Below are 25,865 nucleotides of genomic sequence, written 5' to 3' on the forward strand. Positions count from 1 at the left end.
ACTGTCAACAATAATTAATCTAAAGACTGATGCCTGGACTGGGGATGTAACTAAATGGAAGAGTCACGTTTAGTATGTATGTGTGAGGCCCTGGGTTTGATCCGTAGCACAACACAAAAAAAGACTGATGATATCTGTTCCAAACTCATTCAATAAACAGTTCTTTCATGATTTTCTAAACTAGAGAAGAGTCCCTTCCACTCTAGGATGAAGGGGAAAAGACACAAGTTAAGGTCTTATTAGGAATTATTTCAGCTTGGTGCAGAAAAGTGGTCTAAGGGACTAAACCATCTGATATGCAGAGAAAAGTAGATTTGAAAGATAAGAAAGAGGCAATGTCCTCAGTGATCTAATGCCTATGCCAATTACTATCTTCCTGTTATATAAATATCAAAGTTCTGATTTTTACCTTAAAATAGTTTTAAATTAGATTTCTGCCCTTTGCAAACATAATAGTTGACTGAAGAGTAACAGATTTCCAGATAGGAATATCCATACCTTAAGACTGATTTTCCTTTTTTTTTCTTTTTTAATTTTTTGACTGATTTTCATAGTAATAGTTCAACTCTATTACATTTCAACAGTACTTAGAATTATCCTTATTTTGCATTAGAATTTCATGTTTACTTTAACCCATTGTTTAAATAAAATTTGATTTTGTACAAAAGGATATAATTTCAATGGATGATACAGTGAAGAAGGATAGGACTGGCCTAAGAATTTCTTTGCTAAAGTAAATTTCTTCTTTCAAGTTGTTTCCTTGGGCCAACTGTGGTGGCATATGTCTATAATCTCAAGTGACTTGGGAGGATGAGGCAGGTGGATTGCAGGTTCTAGGCCAGCCTCAGCAACTTGGTGAGGTCCTAAGCAACTTAGGGAGACCCTTTCTCAATGTAAAACATAAAAAGGACTGATGTAGCTCAGTGGTAGAGCACCCCTGGGTTCAATTCTCAATACAGAAGAAAACAAAAACAAAAATATAAACCTATCAAATTGTTTATTTGAATCTGAAAGGAACTCCTTGTTTTCCTAATACGTTAAAAAATCTCTAGTATAAAAGATAATATTAAAGAGTATGTTCTAACTTTTGACTTTTGATAATTTCTAAAATTGTGAGAACAGAAATTTCAAAATCTTTTTTGTCTATTTTATCACAAATCTAAAGTCTTAAGATAAAAATTCATCTTTACCAATGCATATTAATATATATCACATTTACTTTAACATCTAAAAGTTATATTTACATTAATTCTTCATACATTTTTTCTTCATACTTTCTCTAAGAGATCCTCAAATTATTAAAAAATTTAATATGATCATTTTGTTAAAATTTGTTTTATAAAATATAAAGAGCTGAATACAAGCATTTTAATTAAGATCTATATTTTAATAATTCATATTTCTTTTCTAGAATACTCTCAGAGGATACTTTTCTATTTACTTTCACTATTTGATCACCATGTCACTAAACAGGAAGCATTTATTTTCCATAAATATGATAGCTTGCTCTTTAGTACACTGTTATTTTATAGCAATAAATTAGCAAAAAACAGAATAATTTGAACTTACCCAAATGAGTAGACAGGGCTAGGTTTCCTCATCATTACCCAGTAACTTATTAAACATGTTATTAAACTAAGTAAAAAGAAAAAAATTAGCATTAGAACTAGAGCTAGAGGAGAACACACAGAAATGAATTTTTTTTCTAAGTTGCTGAAAGGAATCAATTCTGGCACAGACTAAATTAATAATAAATTATACTAATAATTTATCATGTAATCACAATTATTATAATCTAATAATTTATAATCCTAGCACATGGTATACCTAAATGATGAGCATTTTAACATATGAAGAAACAATAAAGTTCTAATTCACCATTAAGTTAAATAGAACTTATATCCATACTTTCTCTACACAATGTTATTTGCCCTAGTTTCCAAAATCAAGAATTTAAAAAGTTACAACAATAATAATGGCAATATATTTTATGATATATTTTTAACATTGATAAGCTTTGCTTAATTTTTTTTTTTTTTTTGGTACCAGGGATTGAATTTAGGGGCCTTCCGATCACTGAGCCATATCCCCAGCCCTATTTTGTATTTCATTTAGAGACAGGGTCTCACTGAGTTGCTTAGCACCTCAATTTTGCTGAGGCTGGCTGTGAACTTGTGATCCTACTGTTTTAGCCTCCCGAGCTGCTGGGATTATAGGCATGTGCCACCAGGCCCAACAATTTTGCTTAATTTTTATAAAAAGTTCAACTAAGTAGTAATAATACCTGGATGGGATAAAATTACATTCATTTTCAAGTATAGTGGAATTCACTACAAAACTACTTTCTGCAGTATGAAATTTAGGTCACCAGTACCTGCTGTGTACCCAATTAAGCAGGTTTAGTTACCTGATTAATATAAAGACACAACACTCCTATTACATGGATCTTGAAGACATCTATGTCTAAGTATTTTGTAATCTTCATATGGAAAACATAAAAGGTTCCATTAAGCAGACAGCCAACAGACTATCTCTGTAGTTAATGATTTCTTACTTCTCTGTTATTAACTGTCTCTCATTTCTTTTCCCATCCATACAATGAGAACTTGTATGTTCTTACATGACCCTGCTCCCAGGCTATGGTTGACCCTTCCAAAAGTATGCACCGACATAAGCAGGGTCAAAATCCTGCTCTGGAAAAGTCTGGAATTGGAAATGCAGCATTCCAAGCTTAATCTGTCGGCTCCTTGTACAGTAGAAATGCAAATGTAAAAGTTGAGAACATTTGTATTTCTACCCCTGAACTTGCGAGCATGGAAAAAAGACCTAGAGGAAGAAAGTAGTTACAAGGAGTCTAGGCAAAGAGAATCAGAGATGAAAGATGGAGAGAACAAGTTAGATTAGTCCAGTGCTCTGTTCTTTAAGCTCAGCAATACTTTTTTTTATTTTTATTGTAAACAAATGGGATACATGTCGTTTCTGTTTGTACATGGAGTAACAGCATACCATTTGGGTAATCATACATTCACATAGGGTAATGAGGTTTGATTCATGATGTTATTTTTTCCTTCCCCCTACCCCTCCAACCCCTCTTTTCCCTCTATACAGTCCCTGCTTCCTCCATTCTTGCCCCCCTCCCACCCCCCATTATGTGTCATCATCCACTTATCAGTGAGATCATTCCTCTTTTGGATTTTTGAGATTGGCTTATCTCACTTAGCATGATATTCTCCAATTTCATCCATTTGCCTGCAAATGCCATAATTTTATTATTCTTTATAGCTGAGTAATATTCCACTGTATATATATATACCACAGTTTCTTTATCCATTCATCAGTTGAAGGACATCTAGGTTGGTTCCACAGTCTGGCTATTTGTGAATTGAGCAGCTATGAACATTGATGTGGCTGTATCTCTGTAGTATGCTGATTTTAAGTCCTTTGGGTATAGGCCAAGGAGTGGGATAGCTGGGTCAAATGGTGGTTCCATACCAAGTTTTCTAAGGAATCTCCACACTGCTTTCCAGAGTGGCTACACTAATTTGCAGCCCCACCAGCAATGTATGAGTGTACCTTTTTCCCCACATCCTCGCCAACACCTATTGTTGCTTGTATTCTTGATAATCGCCATTCTAATTGGGGTGAGATGGAATCTTAGTGTTTTGATTTGCATTTCTGTTATTACTAAAGATGGTGAACATTTTTTCATATGTTTGTTGATTGCTTGTAGATCTTCTTCGGTGAAGTGTCTGTTCATATCCTTAGCCCATTTGTTGATTGGGTTATTTGTATTCTTGGTGTAGAGTTTTTTGAGTTCTTTATATATTCTGGAAATTAGTGCTCCATCTGAAGTATGAGTGGCAAAGATATTCTCCCACTCTGTAAGCTCTCTCTTCGCATTTCAGCAAAACTTTTGTCCTCAGATTCCATGAAATGCCCCTAAACATCCCTGAGATAGTTTCAGTGGGAATCTGATGCTTACAACCAAAAGTGTCACGGCTAACTCCCTGAGTATACTTCACAGGCATCAAAGTTCTTAGAGTAGGCTAATTTCATTTCAAATTCAATTAAGTATCAAGAATTTGGTATTTACATTGAAGCTACAGTGAAAATGTTTGATTCTGAATGGGTAGATGGATGGTTTTTGTGCTGTTGGTGAATGCAGATGAGAATCCTCAATAATAGAAACCTGAAAAATTCACTGTGTGTTTCTGAATATTAATATATGAAAATTTTACCCTTACAAAGTGAATGAAAGTCTCTGAAACATTTCCTACAATTCAGTAATTTTAAGAAAATTTTAATCATCCTGAAATCAGCATAAGCCTTACAATTTGCGGTACATCGCACAGTTGAATTGGTAGTGCTTTGCTTTTTCTTAGGGATATATAAAATAATTATGTCATAATTATGTGTCATAATTGTTGGGATATAAGATTTGATGAAATATGACATACTGATCTACTTTATTTCCCATTACTATAAATATCTACTAAATCAACACCCAATCATTGATAACTCATTCAATGTTTAATTTTACTTATGGGTATACATCAGTTCTCAATAATTTCTATAGTTTAATAACACTATCATGGTATTAATGTTCTCCATTAAAACATATGTCTACATCCCTATGTAAAACAATAACTTTTATTAACATTTAACAATCTAAAATCAGAAATACTTTTAATTTTTTTGTGCCTGAGACTAGTAAAGATCTAGATAAATCTAAATCACAATTCTTTTTGTCTCAAATACTATATATTGATACTTGAATTATATGGCAGATTATAGACCTCTAAAGAAAAAATATCTTACTGGGTGCACTGGCCCACGCCTGTAATCCCAGCCACTCGGGAGGCTGAAGCAGGAGGATTGCATGTTCAAGGTCAGCTTCAGCAACTTAACAAGGCCCAAGTAACTTAGCAAGATTCTGTCTCCAAAAAAAAAAGACTGGGGATGTGGCTCAGTGATAAAGTGCCTCTGGGTTCAATCCCCAATACCCTTCTCCCCAGAAAAAACAACCTCCTCAAATTAAATGGAAAGAAGGAGGCAATATCATTTAATTATTTTTATTTTATTATTTATCACCATGATTTTACTACTTATTATCAGATATGGCTGAAAATAATATTATTTCAAGTAACATTTTGAGCTACATTTATTTACTTAGTTATGGTACTCAGGATTGAACAGACTGCTCTCCTGCTGGGTTACATCCTAAATCCTTTCTGTTTATTATAATTATTATTATTACATTATTTTTGGTACTGGGGATTGAACCCAGGGATGCCTAACCATTTAGCCACATCACCAGCCCATTTTTGAATTTTATTTAGAGACAGGATCTCGCTGAGTTGCTTAGTACCTCGATAAGTTGCTGAGGCTGGCTTTGAACTCACAATCCTCCTGCCTCAGTCTCTCGAGCCACTGGGATTACAGGCATGCACCACATGCCCTGATCTATCTATCTATCTATCTATCTATCTATCTATCTATCTATCTATTTATTGGTACTGGGAAATGAACCCAGGAGTGTTCTACCTCTGAACTACATTCCCAGACCTTTTAACATTTTTTTGATGTATGGTCTTGCTTATTAATTGCTGGAATTAAAGGCATGTGCCACTATGTGCTATTTAGATTCTTAACTTGTGCTTCTGCCAGTATGTCTTCCTTCTTATAAGCATTATCAGTTTCTTGTTTATCCTTCCCATGAATATTTATAAAAATATGAGCAACTGGTATAGTGCATGGTATAGTGAGCAACTTTTCATAAGAGCCATTTATATTTCTTTTTTTCTGTGAACTCTGTTTTGAATGTTTTGTTTTTTTCTTTATCTTATTAAACTGGTAAGATGTGAGATGACACAATACCTGTATCCTGAGATGAAGTGAGGTGAATGACAAAGGCACTGTGACACAGTGTTATGCTACTATGCAAGCATTACTTGAACACAGCACTGCATGGTGCACTGTAACAGACAGTTGATCTGATAACTGAGACAACTGCTAAGAGACTATCAGGTGTTTCTATAGTACAGACACCCTGGAAAAAGGGATGATGCATATCATGGGTTGGATACAGCATGATGGTGCCACATTTCCACACTACTTAGAAAGGCAAGCAATTTAAAATTTATAAATTTATTATTTCTGGAATTTTCCATTTAGTATTTTTGGACTACAGTTGTCATGGGTAACTGAAACTGTAGAAAGAGAATCCATGAATAAGGTGGGATTACAATAATCACTGGAATATGCCAGACTGGTTTGATTAACTTAGGGAGAATAGACATTTTTTAATAAGTATATGGTTTACTTTATTTTTTCAGGTCTTTTAAAAATTTTATTAAAGAAGAATCATTTCTAAGTTTTCTTCATATAGAATATCTATATCTTAAGTTCATGCCTGGATATTTATCTTTTCTATTAGTATATAGATGAAACATTTTCTTTTGTTATGTCTCTAACTTTTTCATTTGTAGATATGGTCTACATTGATAATTTTACTTATTTAGCAAATTACTTTCCTTTAAGCAAAGAAAACTTCTTCATATATTCAGTGCAACAAAATTTTGGCTATAAAATATTAAGGAGATTTTTTAAAAACTTACCTAAAAAGATCGAAAATAGTCAGGTAAGTATAGGCAGTTAAAGCTGCAAAACCACAAAAAGAATGATTCACACGTTATTTAATTAAATACAGAAAATCACCAAAATTGTTTATCAGTGATTATACATTACCAAAAAAGAAACAGTCTGGAGTCACTGACAATCCTCATATATTGGTAATTACATAGTAATTTTTTTTTTTTTGCGGTGCTGGGGATCAAACCCAGGGCCTTGTGCTTATAAGGCAAGCACTCTACCGACTGAGCTATCTCCCCAGCCCTTTAATTTCTTTTTACATAGTAAATTTGATTAATACATGTAGTCAAGGTTGGTGAGCACAAAAGCTCATTTTAGAACCTGATTTCTGAAAACAAATGAAGCACCAAATAGTCACCATTTTTCTGCCTGCTTTTGTCATTTCAGTACTATTTTAAATGTATCTTTTAAATAGCAGGAAGAAAATAATGATGCATCAAAACATCAGAGGTGAAGACAGAATAAAAAATTATAAAATTTAATTTTTAAGGAAAAGCCAACAAACCTCAAAATTTTACTTGTAAATTATATAGTTTTAATACCTCACTCTAAAAAGAACTCTGTTTCACAAATATCCAGATTGAAAGGTGCTTTTTAAAAACTAACAATTCATTCAAAATGATAATGTCCCAGCAGGGCGTGGTGGGGCATATAACTTGGGAGGCTAAGGCAGGAGGATTCCAAGTTCAAAGTCAGCCTCAGCAACTTAGCCAGACCCTGTCTCAAAATGAAAAATATAAATAGCTGGGGATGTGACTCAGTGGTTAAGCACTCCTGGGTTCAATTTCTGGTCCAAAAAAAAAAAAAAAAAAAAAGATAAGTCCTAACAAGTCAATAAAACTTTATGGTTCCCAGGGCTGTTTTAAAGACATTAAAAAAAAAAAAAAAAAAAAAAAAGCAAAGAAAAAATGCATTCTTTCATTTAAATTACTGAGTTATACACATTTCAGAAGAACATATTCTATGTAAAAGAAAGTATGCCTTTATTTAAAATCAGGAAAATAAAAATTAAACAAACTCCATAAAAATAATGATGACATACCTATGCTATTAGTAGAACTGCACCACATAAGCAGGAAGCCAGTACATATCAAATTAATTGCACCAAAGAGCAGTATCTTCCAGGACTGTGGAAAGGAACATTTTTTATTGGTACAGTGGTAATAAATTTCATTGGGTCTGTTCACGTTGCTATAATTCATACTTTGATATTCAAAAGAATAAGTGTAACTTCCTTCAAAAAGTTCACGTCACATTTTCTACATCTATCAAAATTATCATCAACCAAGTTATTACATTATCATACATAAATCTAAAGGAATAATTCCAGAAAAGGAATTTTTCAAGAGAAAATAAATTCTGACATAGAAACTCTCAAATAGTTGAGAAAAATGCATATAAATGTATATCATATTGTCTCTATTAATCTATACACAGAGACAATGATAAAGAAAATGGAGCAAATGGCAACAACTGGGAAATCTAAGTAAAAGAAATGGTGCTCTTTACACTAATCCTGAAACTTTTTGTATAATTTGGAAATCATAGTAAAATGGGAGGTAATTAAAAAAAAGAGAGACAGTATTTGATAATTTACCAAATAACTCATGAAACAGGACTGCAAAAAGGAAAAATTACTGTGGTTCAGAAGTTCCCATAACAGGTTACCTGAGGTAAGTCCGAAAACAGGACTTAGAGGAAGCGCATTCCAAAAGTAAAGAAAGAGATCAAATGAAATGTTTTCAAGTTCTGTCCTGCCACCTTCCATACAAAGAAGGGAGATCAATGCTTGCTTCCAAGTAGAGGGCAAAGAAATTAATCAAAAGCCCTTTGTTTGGAGGTGTTGAAATTAGATTTAGCTGTAAAGGTCAAGTGTGTTGTGAGACAGGATGATCTCAGAACTCAGATGGAGAAGTATAGCTTTAGAAAAGAACAATCCCTCTGAGGTGGGAAGGGATGACTGACAGGACAGAGAAAGGATGAGGCTGAATGAAGAGAGAAATAGCACAGAGCTGGTAGTCTTTTCTCTAGAAAAGAAGCTATAAAAGAGTTTTCCAAAATTAAGAGATATGGGAAAGTAGAACTGGTGCATCTGCTGAAGAGTGGTGTGATGAACATACTACTGAATCATCAAGATGATAACAACAACCAGCATGGGTATGTGGCTATGGGTATAGTCAGTGGCAGAGCATGTGCTTAGCAAGTACTTAGCATGTGCAGGGCCCTGGGTTCCATTCCAGGTGTACCTGCACACACACACACACACACACACACACACACACACACATGAAACAAAACAAGCGTGAATTTTTGGTAGGCACCATTCTGTAACTTCTACAGCCAAGAACAGAAGCAGGATGCAGGTGTGGTAGGGATGTTTACATCTTAAGAGGTGATATGGGGCAAAGGATTCTAATCCTAGTAAAGACTTTAATGAAATGATCAGACTGGAGTCTAGTCAAAAGAGATTCAAAAACAGAAAAAGAGGATAATGTACACTAAAGATGGTCGTGATAGTGCATGACTGTAATTCCAGTCACTTGGGAGACTTAAGAGAAGAGGATAATAGGTTTTAGGTCAGCCTCAGCAACACGACAAGGCCCTCAACAACTTAGCAAGACCCTGTCTCAAATTAAAAGATTAAAAGAGCTAGGGGTGTAGTTTAGTTGTAGAATGCCCCTGAGCTCAATTCCCAGTACTGGGAAAAAAAAGTTAAAAAAGAAAGTACATTAAAAAATGACACTGTGTACTCTGTACTCTGTTGCTGAATCCAACTATTTATCCACCCAACAAATATGATTCTCTGTTTTGTGCCAGACACTATTCTAGGAACTAAGGAAGCAGTAGTAAACAAAACACAGATCTTACAATCTAACCGGGGTAACAGATACTACTTGATGCTACCCCAGGCTCCCTCTCACTCACTCTGCACTAGCTATCCTCATCCAGGCCTCTTCTACTCCAGGACATTTGTGCTGCAATTCCCACGTTCTCTCTCAGACATTTGCATTCTTAGTGACTTTGCCTTGCTCAGATTTCTGTCCATATGTTAGCTTACCAAAGGGTCTTTTCTGACCACTCTATCTGAAGATAAACCTTTCCATATCTTTCATTCCGTCTTCTTATCCTACTTTATATGTTTTTTAATGATAGTGGGCATTGAACCCAAGTCCTTGTACATGCTAGCACTCTACCACTGAGGTACATCCCCAACCCTATCCATCTATCCATCTATCTATCTATCTATCTATCTATCTATCTATCTATCTATCTATCTATGTATCTATCTGGACAGGGTCTCTCTAAGTCACCCAGGCTGGCCTTGGACTTATCATCCTCTGTCTCGGTCTCCTGAACAGCCGGGATCATGGTGTGTGCCACCATTGAGCACTTTTCTCTTCCTAGTACTTATCACTGCCTTACCTTAAGGTATTTGTTTATTGTTTGTCACTCCAGCTAGGTCACTTCTTTTCCCTTAGTGATTAGAAAGGAAAGAAATGGGATGAAACAGTCCCTAGGAAAGTGGACACTGAATGAAGTAAGAAATTTTTAGCATAAGCATCACTAGTAGACTGTTTGAACATGAATTCGTAGTGACTCTAGTAAGCGCAGTTTCATTTCTCTCAGGTTAGATTCAGTAGCTTAGATGCAGGTGCACAGTAGAAAGAAAGTACACTTAATGAAGGTTAAGACAGAAGCGGGGCACAAAGCAGTTAAGGGCACAGAATGTGATAATGATGAAGCCCAGAATACCTTAGATAAGGAAGTAAATGAGGATAAGGGAGGTGAAAAACATTGACAATTTGGTGGTGTCAATCAATTGAAGGTCACAGTAAAATTACAGAATGACTGGAATTGGGGTAACAGAAGGTGTGAAATGGAAAGACAGGTGCTGAAGACTGGTGGGCAACATGCTTGAAATTGAGACAATAGGATACAGTTCTTATGAGCGATAAGGTTTACATATGACCACAGCAGTGGACTCTTTGGAGTGACCAAGGACAGGATTATTCATGACAAATAAGTAGGGAACTGAAATAGGATGTGGTGGCACATACCTATAATTCCAGCTACTCAGGAGGATGAGAGAGAAGAAACACAAGTTCAAGGTTATACAACTCAATTACATTAAATTAAAAGAACTGGGTATGTAGTTCAGTGATAAAGTACTTGCTTAGTATGTGTAGGCCTTGGGTAATCCCTAGTACCACCAAAAGGATAGTGGTAGGTGGTAAGGAACTGAGATGGATCTTAAAATGTGAACCAAGAATTATGAGCAATAAAGAGATGAAGCAGGATATTTCTTAAGATTTAAATTTTTGGCTGGGGAGATAGCTCAGCTGGTAAAAGTGCTTGCCTCACAAGCACAAGACCCTGAGTTCGATCCCCAGTACTGCAAAAAAAAAAACCAAAAAAAACCCCAAAAAAAACAAAGATTTAAATTTTTATCGAGAATATATGTACAGTTCAGGTGTTCCTATGTAATACTCCCCTCCTTATTTGTAGTGATATGTTCCAAGACCCCAGTAGATGATTTAAACTGTGGACAGAACTCTATATAAACTACACACTATGTTTTGTTCTATATACCTATAAGTTTACTTAGAAATGAAACAGAGTATAACAATAACTAATACTAAAATTTAACAAATAAAATTATATAATAATTTTATATAATAACATAATAAAAATTATGTGAATGTGAAAATATCTTATTGTTCTGTGTAAATTAACAGACTCAGCATATAATTTTTTCTTTATTAAGATGAGAATTAGCAAATTCCATTTAAAGAAAGTACTATACTTTGGCATTTCCAAATTGCCAGCATCACTGTTCTTGTACTTTAGTGTCATTTTTAAGTAAAATAGGTTATTTCAACACAAGCACTGTGATACCAATGTTATAATAGTTGATCTGATAACCAAGGCAGCTAATAAGTGACTATTGGGTGGATAGCATACAATGGACAAAGGGATAACTCATGTCCCACAGTGGACAAAGTGGGAGAATATAAGAGTCTGTTATGCTACTCAGAATGACACACAATTTAAAACTGAGAGATTATTTATTTCTGAAATTTCCATTTAATATTTTTAGACTATAGCTGACCTCAGACAACTGCATCTGAATAAAAGGGGGGAATATTATGTTGGTTTTGTTCCTATTTACCTGTTCTATGGTTTACTGTTGTACTTCAAAAAAGTGTATGGTTAAAGAATGTTTCTTTACTTTTTTAAAATAGTTGCTGTCTATCAGTATTATAGAGCTATATCTATCTGTTCTGAGAGATCATGCTAGGTGGAATATATATCTAACAGATGAATCTGCTATCGTTGGCTCTTTAAGCCTAACATTCAAATCATGACAATATTTCCAAATGTTAGACTTATTGAGTTCTTATACTTTAAGGTTGTAGGAAAAGGAGACATAATGATAAATAACAAAGAAAAGATGCTTCTAGTCTAGTTCACAATTCGAGGGCACTATTCCTGGTACTCTTTATTACTATGTTCCACAGAAACTGGTTTTATTTAAAAGTTATTAACATTTCTTAGGTGCTTGTTCCATATATCTATAAAAAGGTGAGCAAAATCGACACAGTCACTGCCCTCAAAAAGCTTACAATTTACTATTGAGAAGAATGAAACTAGAAGGTCTACACATGGGTGATCAACTAAGAGAGAAATTATATCTTTTTATTTATAGTCTTACAGCATGACACAGTTTCTTGCCTTAATTTTCCTGTTATAAATGTTAGACTACATTCAATTTTTTAAAAATATTAATGACAAAAAGAATCCACAAGAAAAAACAAATTTTCTTTAAATGCCTTAAAATTACCAAAAAAAAACTTCAACTGATGCCTTGCTTCCTCAAAATAAAACAACTGAACATCAAAGAACTATAACTCCGCATTTAAAAGAAATACTTATCCAACATGTAAAAATGAGAACAGTATGGTGGGACCGAAAGTGGTTTCTATTTGCCTTAAAAATTACCATTTTTAGATGTTATAATGTTGTTTGTACAGTAAAGTTGAGGTTTAGAAATAACTTACTCTTCGGTCAGCTGCTACAAGTCTAAATTCCTGTAATAACTTTCCAAAAAAGGACCTTTGCGGTTTTCGAAAGAGATGAATTGTCCCCTTTAAAACAAACAAAAAAATAAAATCAGCACTTAAGCATCTAATGTTCTTCACAATTCCTGTGATGTGCTATAGTACCAATAACAGCAACAACAATTAACATTTATTGAGTACTCCACATGACAAGCACTTAATTTAGATGCTTTACATGTATTTATTAATATAATACTCACAATAATCCTGTGTGGTAGAAACAATTTTTAGTTTTAGTAAGTTGTCCAAAATCACAAAGCTAGCATCTTGGCAGGAATTCAGATTTAGGCATTTTAGCTCTAGATCACTCTTAGAAAAGAAAATGGGGAAAAGGAAATTTCCAAATAGTTCCACTAGAAAGAAAATATTACAATTAACCTAATCAAAGCTGAACAAACCAAGTTCTGGCAACTGTTATAGTGAGTAAAAACCCTTAGGCATTCAGCCAAAAGCATTTGACATCCTAGCTTGTATCCACCGTCTCTGCCAGTATAGAGTATGAGGTTAGCACTGAAAAGGCCTGGCAACAACATTAACAGAGAGACAGACCAAGTGACAATTTGAGGAGATTTATTATCCAAGTTTAGGAAACCATGTGGGAAAGCTTTAGCAGAAGGGTGAGACCAGGTGAGGCATGGTAGAGCATATTTAATTCAAGAAGTTGAGGCAGGAGGACCTCAAGTTCTAGGCCAGAGTCAGCAACTTAGCAAAATAAAAAGTGAAAAAGGGCGGTGATATACTTCAGTGTTTGAGTGCCCCTGGGTTCAATTCCCAATACTGAGAGTTCAAACACATATGAGAAAATAGCTTACAATAAAGGCAGTATCCAATAGCAGTGGTAGAAAATCAGAGCTATTCAATAAATGTATTCTGATAAAGGAAATGTTGCATCCTTACTATTCCTTATTCTGATTTGTTATTTAAAAATTCGAATATAGGAGATCCAAGACGGCGGACTAGAGGGAGGCTGCGTTCCTTGTTGCTCCATAACTCCGGTTTCAAGCAGAGGATATCTGTTTCTTGATTGCTCACTGTCAGGAGCCTATCATCCGCCATTTGCCTGCCTCTCGCCTGTCCATCACCTGCCTTACACCTATCCATCACCCAACGCACAAGGTTCACCTCCCGATCGTAGGACAACACTAAGCAAACTGATAAGTAAGCTGCCTGCTGTTGCCTGGAAATTCACTGTTACAGTACGTGCAGGTTTGATTACACGTGGCTGCCGCCATTTTGAGACAATAGCCAGGCCCTGTAGGACCCCTGGCCGGACTGACTGAGCCCCATCTCCAGGATCCCTCAGCCCTACCGATCACTCCCTGCCTCTGGGGCCCTCACATCGACTGACTGCTCCCTGCCGCCAGGACTTCCAGACCAACTGACTGCGCCCTAGCACCGGGACCCCAGACTGACTGCACCTGGCCTCCAGGATCCCACAACCAACCAAACACACCCGACTTCCAGGACCCCTGCCTGACCATGGCCACACCCTGAGCTGCAGCTCCCCATTTGCCAACACATTTGGAAGCCAGAGCAGCCATCGTGGATAATCCTGGAAGCCGGAGCTCCGATCTTTAGGTGGGGCACATCCCATCCTGAGACGCCTGCTGGAGGTTTGAAGCTCATTGTCAGGTACCTCTCATGCATCAGGCTACTGAAGACTGGGAGGTTTCATTACTATATGACTGTTATACTGTAGATTTTCTTTTTTCTCTTTATTGAAAAAATTTAAGTTTTTATTCCTTTACTTTTCTTGCTCTCTTTTCCTTTTGTTTACCTGTTCCCTCAGAGTCTCTTTGTCGCTTTTTTGCATGCTAACATTCAATTTCTTTTGATTACACTCTCACCCTTTCTATTATCTGGAACTTCTATATATTCTTTTCTTATCCCATTAACAGCCACATTCTACATCCCTCTGCATCCTCTTTGTCCTCCATTAGAAACTGCAGACCTTATGCAAATCTGTTTGTTTTACTGAAGATAATATTTGAACTCATTCTGTTTATTATGACAATTTTGTTATTGTCCTCATAGGGGCTATTTGGTCTAGGATTGTATAGTGTCTGAATTGGGCACTGCTAATATTGATCTCCCCTTAAAGAAAGGGTTTTGGAAACCTATAGGACCACTATAAGTCTATAGGGGGAAATCTGTAATACCCCACAACTGCACTGCTAGAGGGTAAGATACATGAACAACATGAAAAAACAAGGGAAGAAAATGATCCAAACAAATCTAGATTCTATAGTAATAGAATCCAATGACAGTATGTTAGAAGAAAGGTCAGAAAAGGACTTCAGATTATACATGATTAAGATGATTCACGAAGCAAAGGATGAGATAAGAGACCAAATGCAGGCAATGAATGATAATACTAATAAGCTGAAAGAGCAAGTGCAAGAAGCAAAAGATCATTTCAACAAAGAGATATTCTAAAAAAAAAAAAAAAACAAAAAACAAACAAACAAACAAAAAAAAAACAAACGGAAATCTTGAAATGAAGGAAACAATAAGCCAAATAAAAAACACAATGGAAAGCATCACCAAAAGACTAGACCACTTGGAAGACAGAACCTCAGACAATGAAGACAAAATATTTAATCTTGAAAATAAAGTTGCCCAAACAGAGAAGATGGTGAGAAATCATGAACAGAATCTCCAAGAACTATGGGACATCGTGAAAAGACCAAATTTAAGAATTATTGGGATTGAGGAAGGCACAGAGATACAAACCAAAGGAATGAACAACCTATTCAATGAAATAATATCAGAAAATTTCCCAAACCTGAAGAATGAAATGGAAAATCAAATACAAGAGGCTTACAGAACACCAAACGCACAGAATCACAACAGATCCACACCAAGCCACATTATAATGAAAATGCCTAACATTCAAAATAAAGATAGGATTTTGAAGGCCGCGAGAGAAAAGCATCAGATTACATATAGAGAGAGACCAATATGGATAGCAGCCAACTTCTCAACCCAGACTCTAAAAGTTAGAAGGGCCTGGACAAACATTTCAAGCTCTGAAAGAACATGGTTGCCAACCAAGAATCCTATACCCAGCAAAACTAACTTTCAGATTTGAAGATGAAATAAAATCCTTCCATGATAAACAAAAATTAAAAGAATTTACAAACAGAAAGCCTGCACTACAGAATGTTCTCAACAAACTATTCCCTGAGGAGGAAATGAAAAACAATAATGGAGGTCAGCAAAGGGAGGAAGTACCTTAGAGAAAAACCACTCAAAGGAGAAACCAAGCAAACTTAAAAACCAAAAATAAGCCAAATGACTGGGAATATGAATCATATGTCAATAATAACCCAAAAACGTTAATAGCCTAAACTCATCAATCAAAAGACACAGACTGGCAGAATGGATTAAAAAGAAAGACCCAACAATATGCTGCCTGCAAGAGACTCATCTCATAGAAAAAGACTTTCACAGACTAAAGGGGAAAGAATGGGAAAAAACCTACCACGCACATGGACTCAGTAAAAAAGCGGGGGTTTCCATCCTTATATCAGATAAAGTGGACTTCAAGCCAAAGTTAGTCAGAAGGGATAAAGAAGGACATTTCATACTGCTTAAGGGAATCATAAATCAGGAAGACATAACGATAGTAAATATTTATGCCCCAAACAATGGTGTATCCCTGTACATCAAACAAATCCTTCTCAATTTCAGGAATCACATAGACCACGACACAATAATTCTGGGTGACTTTAATGCATTGCTGTCACCACTAGATAGATCTTCCAAACAAAACCCAACCAAAGAAACCACAGAACTCAATAACACAATCAATAACCTAGACTTAATAGACTTACATAGAATATTCCATCCATCAACAAGTGGATTCACTTTCTTCTCAGCAGCACATGGAACCTTCTTGAAAATAGACCACATGTTATGCCACAAAGCAGCCCTTAGGAAATGCAAAATAATAGAGATACTGCCTTGTGTTCTATCAGATCATAATAGACTGAGAGTAGAAATCAATGACAAAATAAAAAACAGAAATTACTCCAACACCTGGAGACTAAATAATATGCTACTGAATGAAACATGGATAAAAGAAAACATCAGGGAGGAGATAAAAAAATTCTTAGAGGTCAATGAGAACGATGATACAACATATCAAAATCTCTGGGACACTATGAAAGCGGTACTAAGAGGAAAATTCATCGCATGGAGCACATTCCAGAAAAGAATGAAAAGTCAACAACTAAATGACCTAACATTACAGCTCAAAGCCCTAGAAAAAGAAGAACAGAATAACAGTAAAAGTAGTAGAAGACAGGAAATAATTAAAATCAGAGCTGAAATCAATAAAATTGAAACAAAAGAAACAATTCAAAAAATTGACAAAACAAAAAGTTGGTTCTTTGAGAAAGTAAACAAAATAGACAAACCCTTAGCCACACTAACAAAGAGAAGGAGAGAGAAAACTCAAATTACTAAAATTCGTGATGAAAAAGGAAATATCATGACAGACACCACTGAGATACAGAATATAATGAGAAGCTACTTCGAAAATCTGTATCCCAACAAAATAGAAACTACTGAAGACATTGACAAATTTCTAGAGACATATGCTCCTCCCAAACTGAACCAGGAGGACATACACAATTTAAACAGATCAATATCAAGCGATGAAATAGAAGACGCCATTAAAAACCTACCATCCAAGAAAAGCCCAGGACCAGATAGATTCTCAGTTGAGTTCTACAAGATCTTCAAAGAACTCATTCCAATACTTCTCAAAGTATTCCAGGAAATAGAAAAGGAGGGTACCCTACCAAATTCATTCTATGAAGCTAATATCTCACCCTCATACCAAAACCAGGAAAAGACACATCAAGGAAAGAAAATTTTAGACCAATATCATTGATGAATATGGATGCAAAGATCCTTAACAAAATATTGGCAAACCGTATCCAAAAACATATTAAGAAAATTGTGCACCACGATCAAGTGGGGTTCATCCCTGGAATGCAAGGATGATTTAACATCCGTAAATCAATAAACGTAATCCATCATGTCAATAGACTTAAGGATAAGAATCATATGGTTATATCAACTGACGCAGAAAAAGCGTTCGACAAAATACAACACCCGTTCATGCTCAAAACACTAGAAAAAATAGGAATAGTAGGAACAAAACTGAACATTGTAAAGGCTATACTAAGCCCAAGGCCAACATCATTCTTAATGGAGAAAAACTGAAACCATTCCCTTTAAAAACAGGAACAAGACAGGGATGTCCTCTTTCACCACTTCTATTCAACATTGTCCTTGAAACTCTAGCCAGAGCAATTAGGCAGACTAAAGAAATTAAAGGGATACAAATTAGGAAAAGAGGAACTTAAGCTGTCACTATTTGCTGATGACATGATTCTATATTTAGAGGATCCAAAAACCTCCTCCAGAAAACTTCTAGACCTCATCAATGAATTCAGCAAAATAGCAGGCTATAAAATCAACATGCATAAATCTAAAGCATTTTTATATGCAAGCGATGAAACATCTGAAAGGGAAATGAGGAAAACAACTCCGTTTTCAATAGTCTTAAAAAATAAAATAAAATACTTGGGCATTAATCTAACCAAAGAGGTAAAAGATCTCTACAATGTAAACTACAAAACATTGAAGAAAGAAATTGAGGAAGACCTTAGAAGATGGAAAGATCTCCCATGTTTTTGGATAGGCAGAATACTGTCAAAATGGCCATACTACCAAAAGTGCTATACAGATTCAATGCAATTCCAATTAAAATCCCAATGATGTACCTTACAGAAATAGAGCAAGCAATCATGAAATTCATCTGGAAGAATAAGAAACCCAGAATAGCCAAAGCAATCATTAGCAGGAAGAATGAAACAGGGGGTATCACAATACCAGAACTTCAACTATACTACAAAGGAATAGTAGCAAAAATGGCATGGTATTGGCACAAAAATAGACAGGAAGATCAATGGTACAGAATAGAGGACACGGACACAAACCCAAATAAATACAATTTTCTCATATTAGACAAAGGTGCCAAAAATATGCAATGGAGAAAAGATAGTCTCTTCAACAAATGGTGCTGGGAAAACTGGAAATCCATATGCAACAAAATGGAACTAAACCCCTATCTCTCACCCTGCACAAAAATCAACTCACAATGGATGAAGGACCTTGAAATCAGATCAGAGACCTTGCATCTTATAGAAGAGAAAATAGGTCCAAATCTTCACCTTGTTGGCTTAGGATCAGACTTCCTTAACAGGACTCCCATAGCACAAGAAATAAAAGCAAGAATCAACAACTGGGATAGATTCAAACTAAAAAGCTTTCTCTCAGCAAAGGAAACTATCAGCAATGCAAAGAGGGAGCCTACAGAGTGGGAGAATATCTTTGCCACTCATACTTCAGATAGAGCACTAATTTCCAGAATCTATAAAGAACTCAAAAAACTCTACAGCAAGAATACAAATAACCCAATCAACAAATGGGCTAAGGATATGAACAGATGCTTCACAGAAGATCTACAAGCAATCAACAAACATATGAAAAAATGTTCACCATCTTTAGTAGTAACAGAAATGCAAATCAAAACGACACTAAGATTCCATCTCACCCCAATTAGAATGGCGATTATCAAGAACGCAAGCAACAACAGGTATTGGAGAGGATGTGGGGAAAAAGGTACACTCATACATTGCTGGTGGGGCTGCAAATTAGTGCAGCCACTCTGGAAAGCAGTGTGGAGATTCCTTAGAAAACTTGGAATGGACCCACCATTTGACCCAGCTATCCCACTCCTTGGCCTATACCCAAAGGATTTAAAATTAGCATACTACAGAGATACAGTCACATCAACGTTCATAGCTGCTCAATTCACAAATAGCCAGACTGTGGAACCAACCTAGATGTCCTTCAACTGATGAATGGATAAAGAAACTGTGGTATACAGTGGAATATTACTCAGCTACAAAGAATAATAAAATTATGGCATTTGCAGGCAAATGGATGAAATTGGAGAATATCATGCTAAGTGAGATAAGCCAATCTCAAAAAAACCAAAGGATGAATGATCTCGCTGATAAGCGGATGATGACACATAATGGGGGATGGGAGGGGAGCAAGAATGGAGGATGGAGGGACTGTATAGAGGGAAAAGAGGGGTTGGAGGGGTAGGGGGAAGGAAAAAATAACAGAATGAATCAAACATCATTACCCTATGTAAATGTATGATTACGCAAATGGTATGCTGTTACTCCATATACAAACACAAACAACATGTATCCCATTTGTTCATAATAAAAATAAATTAAAAAAATTAAAATATAAAACTATTCCTAGGGGGCTGAGGTTGTATTTCAGTGGTACAGCACTTGCCTAATACATGTGAGGCACTGGCTTTGATCCTCAGCACCACATAAAAATAAATAAATAAATAAATAAAGTAAAAGTGTCGTGTCCACCTACAACTAACAATATATTTTTAAAAAAACTATACCTGAAGAAAATATGGAGTATAATTTCATCATCTTGGAGTTGGGAATGTGGTATAGGATAGAGTCAGAAACCTAATTTATATCTATGTGGAAGACCAAAAGGGGTATTTTAGGTAAGTGCTACAGTTAAATGAAGTTATGACAGTCACTAGAAATAATGGGAACAATGCCAAAAGATCCATGACTATTAACTATTTCATTAAATATACTTAAACCTTTATATACTGAAAAAATGGCATGGCTCTATTAATTTGTCTAGCATGGGTGTCCAAAAGGAAAACTATACAGCTACTTTTAAGTCAAAGACCTTCATAATTCATAATAATTTGACTGCTATGTGTCACAACTTAAATATTTGAATTTTAACAAAAATACTTTCTTTGATGGTAAATGCCACACTCATTCTAGGAACCATATGATACTTCTACCTCACTAAAGTCAGCCAGTTAAATCAACTACTGAAGTTCCAGAAAACACTGTAACTGGGTTATTAACAGATTAAAACTGAAAAACTTTCAGATTCAATATAAACTCAGGAATGATTTTCCTACATAATTTAAGAGAATATTTTAGTAGTTTCAAGAAGGTATGTCCCATTTCTTCAAAGCTTAGACAAGCCATTAGTTACCTTATGCTAAGACACAGGAAAGTCAGAAAAGCATAAAAGTGTAATATAAGAAAAATAGCAACAGGATGTCAGTAATTGTTGATGCCAAGTGATGGGTACATAGGGCTCATTAGTAGTCTCTTAACTTTTGTGTATGTTTGACATTTCTCAAAATATAAAGCAGTAGATTAATAAAGTAAAAGTTTTGAAAAGTAAAAATAAACACCAGAACTCTTACTAATTTTGTTATCCAAATAGAGAGCAGTATTTAGCTGGGTACAGTGGCACATGCATGTAATTCCAACAACTTGAGGCTGAAGCAGGAAGACTGCAAGTTCAAGGCCAGCCTCAGTAACTTAGTGAGACCCTGTCTCAAAAACAAAAAAAGAAAAAATTAATTAAAAATTAAAAAAAGGTTGGGGGCAGTGGCGGTAGCTCAATGGTACACTGCTTCCCTAGTATGCACAAGGTTCTGTGTTCAATCCCCAGAACCAAAAAAAAAAAAAAAAAAAAAAAAAGACTGGTGTTTGTATAATCCTAAGGCCTGCTAAGCTAATTTAGTTTGATAGAAACAATATGCTACTTTCTTTGGAGATATTAATAAATGTTAACACATTCTGTAAGAATTATGTGTGGAATATTTTGATCCCAAGACAATAAATGTCGCTTAATATTGTTACTCTTGAGTATTTTCTGTTTGACTTCAATCCATTTTTTTTGTTACTTTAAGTTTTAGGTTAAGAAAACCAAGATTTTTAAAAGATGTCTACTTCTGATGCCATACTCATATGAAAATGAAGCAATAATACTAACAGTCATATCATCATTTCCAAAATGATATTGGATCTCCACAGTTGTCAGGATAAATTCCAGATTTCACAATGTGAAATTCCAACCTTTCAACAACTTAGCTGTTTCTTTATAGTCTTATTTCTTACTCCAGATAGAAATTCTCAACTCCAGTTAAAGTGGCCTTCTCCTGATCTCATGATCACACCACTCCATAGTGAAAAGGCAAGACTTCTGTAATCCTAGCTCTACTGGCCCTGTCACAGTTGACCTATTTCCTCACCTAAATGAGAGAAATATGAGATTCTGAGTATATGAATGAAAGCCAAGTGTGGTGGTACATGCCTGTAATCCCAGTGACTAGGGAGGCTGAGGCAGGAGAATTGTAAGTTCAAGGAAAGCCTCAGGAACTCAGCGAGATCCTGTCTCAAAATAAAAAATAATAAAAGGGCTGGGAATGTGGCTTAGTGGTTAAATGCCCCTGGACTCAATTCTGGGTTCAAAAAAAGAAGAAAAAGAAAAAAAGAAAAAGTAAGTGAATAAGGAACAAATGTTTCACTTCTTCCATGAAATCTTTCTAGATCATTCCAAACTATAGTGCTTTCTATGCTACTTATTTTATGGTTAGCTAAGGGATAATTTTCATTCTGTTATTGTACATTGTAAGTTAAGTTTTTAGTAACATCATTAAACGCAATGGCTATATTTTCTTTAGATTTTCTAACAAAGCATATCAATTCATGAATGACTCATAAAAGTGTTTTTCCAATAATATTTAAGATAAACCTTAGGGTTTGGGGGTGTAGCTTAGTGATAGAGCATTTGCCCTATATGAGGGAGGCCCTGAGTTCAATCTCCAGGAAATATTTCTGTCCTGTGCTGCGTACACAAACACACGAACCTTAAATGCTGTTATTTTCCTGTATTACTAGTAATAAAGCTTCAAGTACAAAAATTTTGTGCTGTAGTTTTACTTCATGTTTTATAAAACAGATTATTTATGAAAATTTCCTCTGGACAAAGGCACTGAACACAGTTCTGGGAATATCAGAGTGAAACATATGTGGGTCTTGCTCTCAGTGAGTTTACAGTCTATGAGGTAAGGACAATCAAGAACACATTTCTGTTTTTAAAAATTTTTTTTAGTTGTCAATGGACCTTTATTTTATTTATTTATATGCAGTGACAAGTGATGAGAATTGAACCCAGTTCCTCACACATACTAGGCATGCGCTCTACCACTGAGCCAAAACCCCAGCCCACATGTACACGATTTTAATATAGTCTGGTAAGGGATACAGATGCTACTGGTAAAAAGCATCGAAATTTAAATTTGCAAGTTAATGAAAGTGTACAATCTGAAAAATCTCTGAATTTTAAGTTTCTTTTCCATTCACTCTCTAATCCCTTCATAGTGTTTGGAGACAAGTTAGGTTGTGATATATATTAATTTTATGAAGCTTTATGTAATAAAACTGTTGCTTACCCATTCCAAAAAAAGGTAAAAGATATTATAGGAGCACAAAGGAAAAACTGCTCTTAGGACACTGGGACATGGAGGAAAGGTTCATGAAAAAGTTAAGGATGTGAAAGGGTTAGACTGATAAGGATAGAGAGCTGCGGATGGAGAACAATATAGGTAAATGGAATATCACATATAAATTAGGCACAAAGGCCCAATTCACAAAGTATGCTTTCCATGTTTTTCACTGTAGCTGAAATAAGGATGCTGTCAGTGTGCATGTGTTTGAAAAGGTCAGGACTGTAAAGGTAAAAAGGTAACCTTGACTTTGGATGGTTTTGCATGTCATATTAAATAGTAATAATTTTGTCTTGAAGGCTACAGGAAAAAAATTGGAAAGTTCCCCCCCTCCCCCCCTCTTCAATACTAGGGATTGACTCAGGGCCTGGAATATGCTAGGCAACCACTCTACCACTGAGCCACTGAGTTACATCCTCAGCCCTTTTAATTTTAAGACGGAATCTAGCCAAGTTGCTCAGACTGGTCACAAACTTGTGATCCTCCTGCTACAGCCTCCCCCAGTAACTGGAATAACAGGCAAGTTCCACCATGCCCAGCAAAGCAAGGAAGTGCCATGGTCAAATTTCAGAAATATAATTTTAGCTACCCAATGGTGAATGTTTGGGAAAAAAGCATAAATGGAAGGAAACTATTTGATCATTAGGAAAAAAGAGAGAGAAGTAAACTTTAACTCACTTTCTGTGTGCAGAGAAGACTCACAGAAAACTTACAAAAACTCGACCACACTCACTTACGGAAGAACAGCTTAGGCACAGAAATCCCTTTACCACACATAGGCTACCCATAGTGACAAATAAAATTTTCGCAGTTGCAAGAAGCACACACCACTTTTACATCGGAAATTACAACCATCTGTTCAAGATTAAATTGAAAGGCTTACATATTTAATTTGTAAAGGTCTAAAATGCCTAATTCCTCTAATAAATTGTGATGAAACATCATATCCCACCAACTATAACTAACAGCGGGTTCTTTCTCTAGTTTCTACAAAAGCAGAAATAAAGTAGTAATAAGATGCTGTACTGACACCTCACCCTGTGTCATCACTGTTCCTTATGGAAGTTGCTGCCATACCAAGCTACCTGCCACTCAATAAACCCAAGGTGCAGAATGGGGCGTCTGTCATAAAACCCTCCTCATAACTTTGTTTCCGCTGGCGTTAATGTCACTCCTCTAAGCATCACATAACAGTCGTCGTGGCTGTGGACTTGTTTTAAGGTCTTTTGTTGGTCATGTAGTCGCAGACGCCGGCAGACTTTTAGTTTTATATAGAGGAAATCTCGGCAGGGGGAAGCCATAAATTCTCCAGGAGCTGAAAGCTTGGCCTGGAGCGGAACCCGAATCCGGAGCTGCAAAGGAACCGGGTGAGGAACGGAAAGGGACCAGGGCTGTGGGGGGAACCATTTGGGCGACAGCCGCTTCTCCTGTGGGGCCCGACAGCAAGTCCCACGACCCCTCCTCTGGGCGGCCGAGGGCATTTCAAGGCAGCGTCAGGACGAGAGAAGATATGAGGAATCACCCATGACAGAAACCCTCATTACCCCTCGGCCAACTCACCATGATAAGGAGCTGCACAGCTCCCGCCGGAAGACGCGGTAGGGGGCTCGATTTGCCCAGTGCGGAAGGGGAGGGGCACCAGAGGCCGATTGGCTGCGAGAGACGCGGGGGCGGAAGTACGTGCCCGGGCCTCGGGGTCCCGCCCCCTTCCCGGCTGCCCGGCATCTTGAAAGTGGTCGCTAGAGCGTCTCTTCCGCGGTCTCCCTGTGATTGCTAATGGCTTGAGCTGTTAAGGCCCGTGACTAGGAGCAATTAGGGTTTATTTTAACGCGGGGAAAATGTCGCTCACTGCGCAGCACTTTTATCTATGTTGTGTGACTTAATTTTACGAAATGAATACTATTCCCCTTTTACAAGTGAGTATAAGATTAAGAAACTTGCCCAGTTTGCTGTAGTAGCGGAGGCTGAACTTGGAATGTCTAATAGCAAAGTAGTGTATGGTATACTCTCTAAAATATCATTTAAAACCACTCTTATGCAAATAACGTTTTGAAAAATAACTATTGGATAAGACGGAATATGGAGCACGTGAGTTAGATACGGGTCTCTTGAGAATTATATGGTAATAAGAGATAACCAAGGAGAACGAAAAAGTTTAAAAAGATATTCTTAAGTAGCTGCAGGTAGGAAATAAGACAGTGCCATAGAGATTAACTGGGTGGTTAATTTACAGTGGTGGTCATCAAAAGCGCCAAGGAGATGAAGTTTAACTTCTGAATGGGTAAAATCTTTGAAGTTTTTTTCAGGCATTATAAACAGGTAGGGCAAATACCCTGTCAGAAGCGAACAGGCGTATTAAAAGATGAGATAAGTATATGCTCACCCACACAAAGATAAAAATTTGTATTATGTTCTTTACTGAATGTGTTTTGTTTTTACACCATTGTAGTCTAAAAAATCATTAAATAAAACCATTTAAGTTAGGAACCATTTTTGTAAGGGAATGTTCCATGCTAAACAGAGACGTATAAACCCAATGAAACTTCAGTGTAAGCAAGCCCTAAGACCTAATGATTGCAGGTTCCCATTAGATAGACGAAGGTTAGACACTAAAGAACACAGGACTCGCGGTCATTTTCATATTCCTT

At 36.1% G+C, this 25,865-nt stretch overlaps 1 protein-coding gene across 4 annotated transcripts in view; it reads right to left on the reverse strand.

The window, feature by feature from the left end:
• Positions 1 to 24,845, reverse strand: part of Slc30a6 (solute carrier family 30 member 6) — a 49,382-nt gene extending 24,537 nt beyond the window's left edge. For 3 of the 4 annotated variants that reach the window (XM_047522965.1, XM_047522966.1, XM_047522964.1), the window contains exons 1-5: positions 24,778 to 24,845; positions 12,711 to 12,797; positions 7,694 to 7,778; positions 6,618 to 6,660; positions 1,570 to 1,635 (exon numbers count right to left, since the gene is read on the reverse strand). In XM_047522965.1, coding sequence (XP_047378921.1) covers positions 1,570 to 1,635; positions 6,618 to 6,660; positions 7,694 to 7,778; positions 12,711 to 12,797; positions 24,778 to 24,780 — 284 coding nt within the window. In that variant the 5' untranslated portion in view covers positions 24,781 to 24,845. Of the gene's footprint in view, positions 1 to 1,569; positions 1,636 to 6,617; positions 6,661 to 7,693; positions 7,779 to 12,710; positions 12,798 to 24,777 lie in introns of those variants that run through there. The other variant, XM_047522968.1, reaches the window with a different exon arrangement.
• Between the last annotated feature and the right edge of the window lie 1,020 nt (positions 24,846 to 25,865).

Source organism: Sciurus carolinensis, chromosome 13, assembly GCF_902686445.1.
Source record: "Sciurus carolinensis chromosome 13, mSciCar1.2, whole genome shotgun sequence".
Taxonomy (NCBI): domain Eukaryota; kingdom Metazoa; phylum Chordata; class Mammalia; order Rodentia; family Sciuridae; genus Sciurus; species Sciurus carolinensis.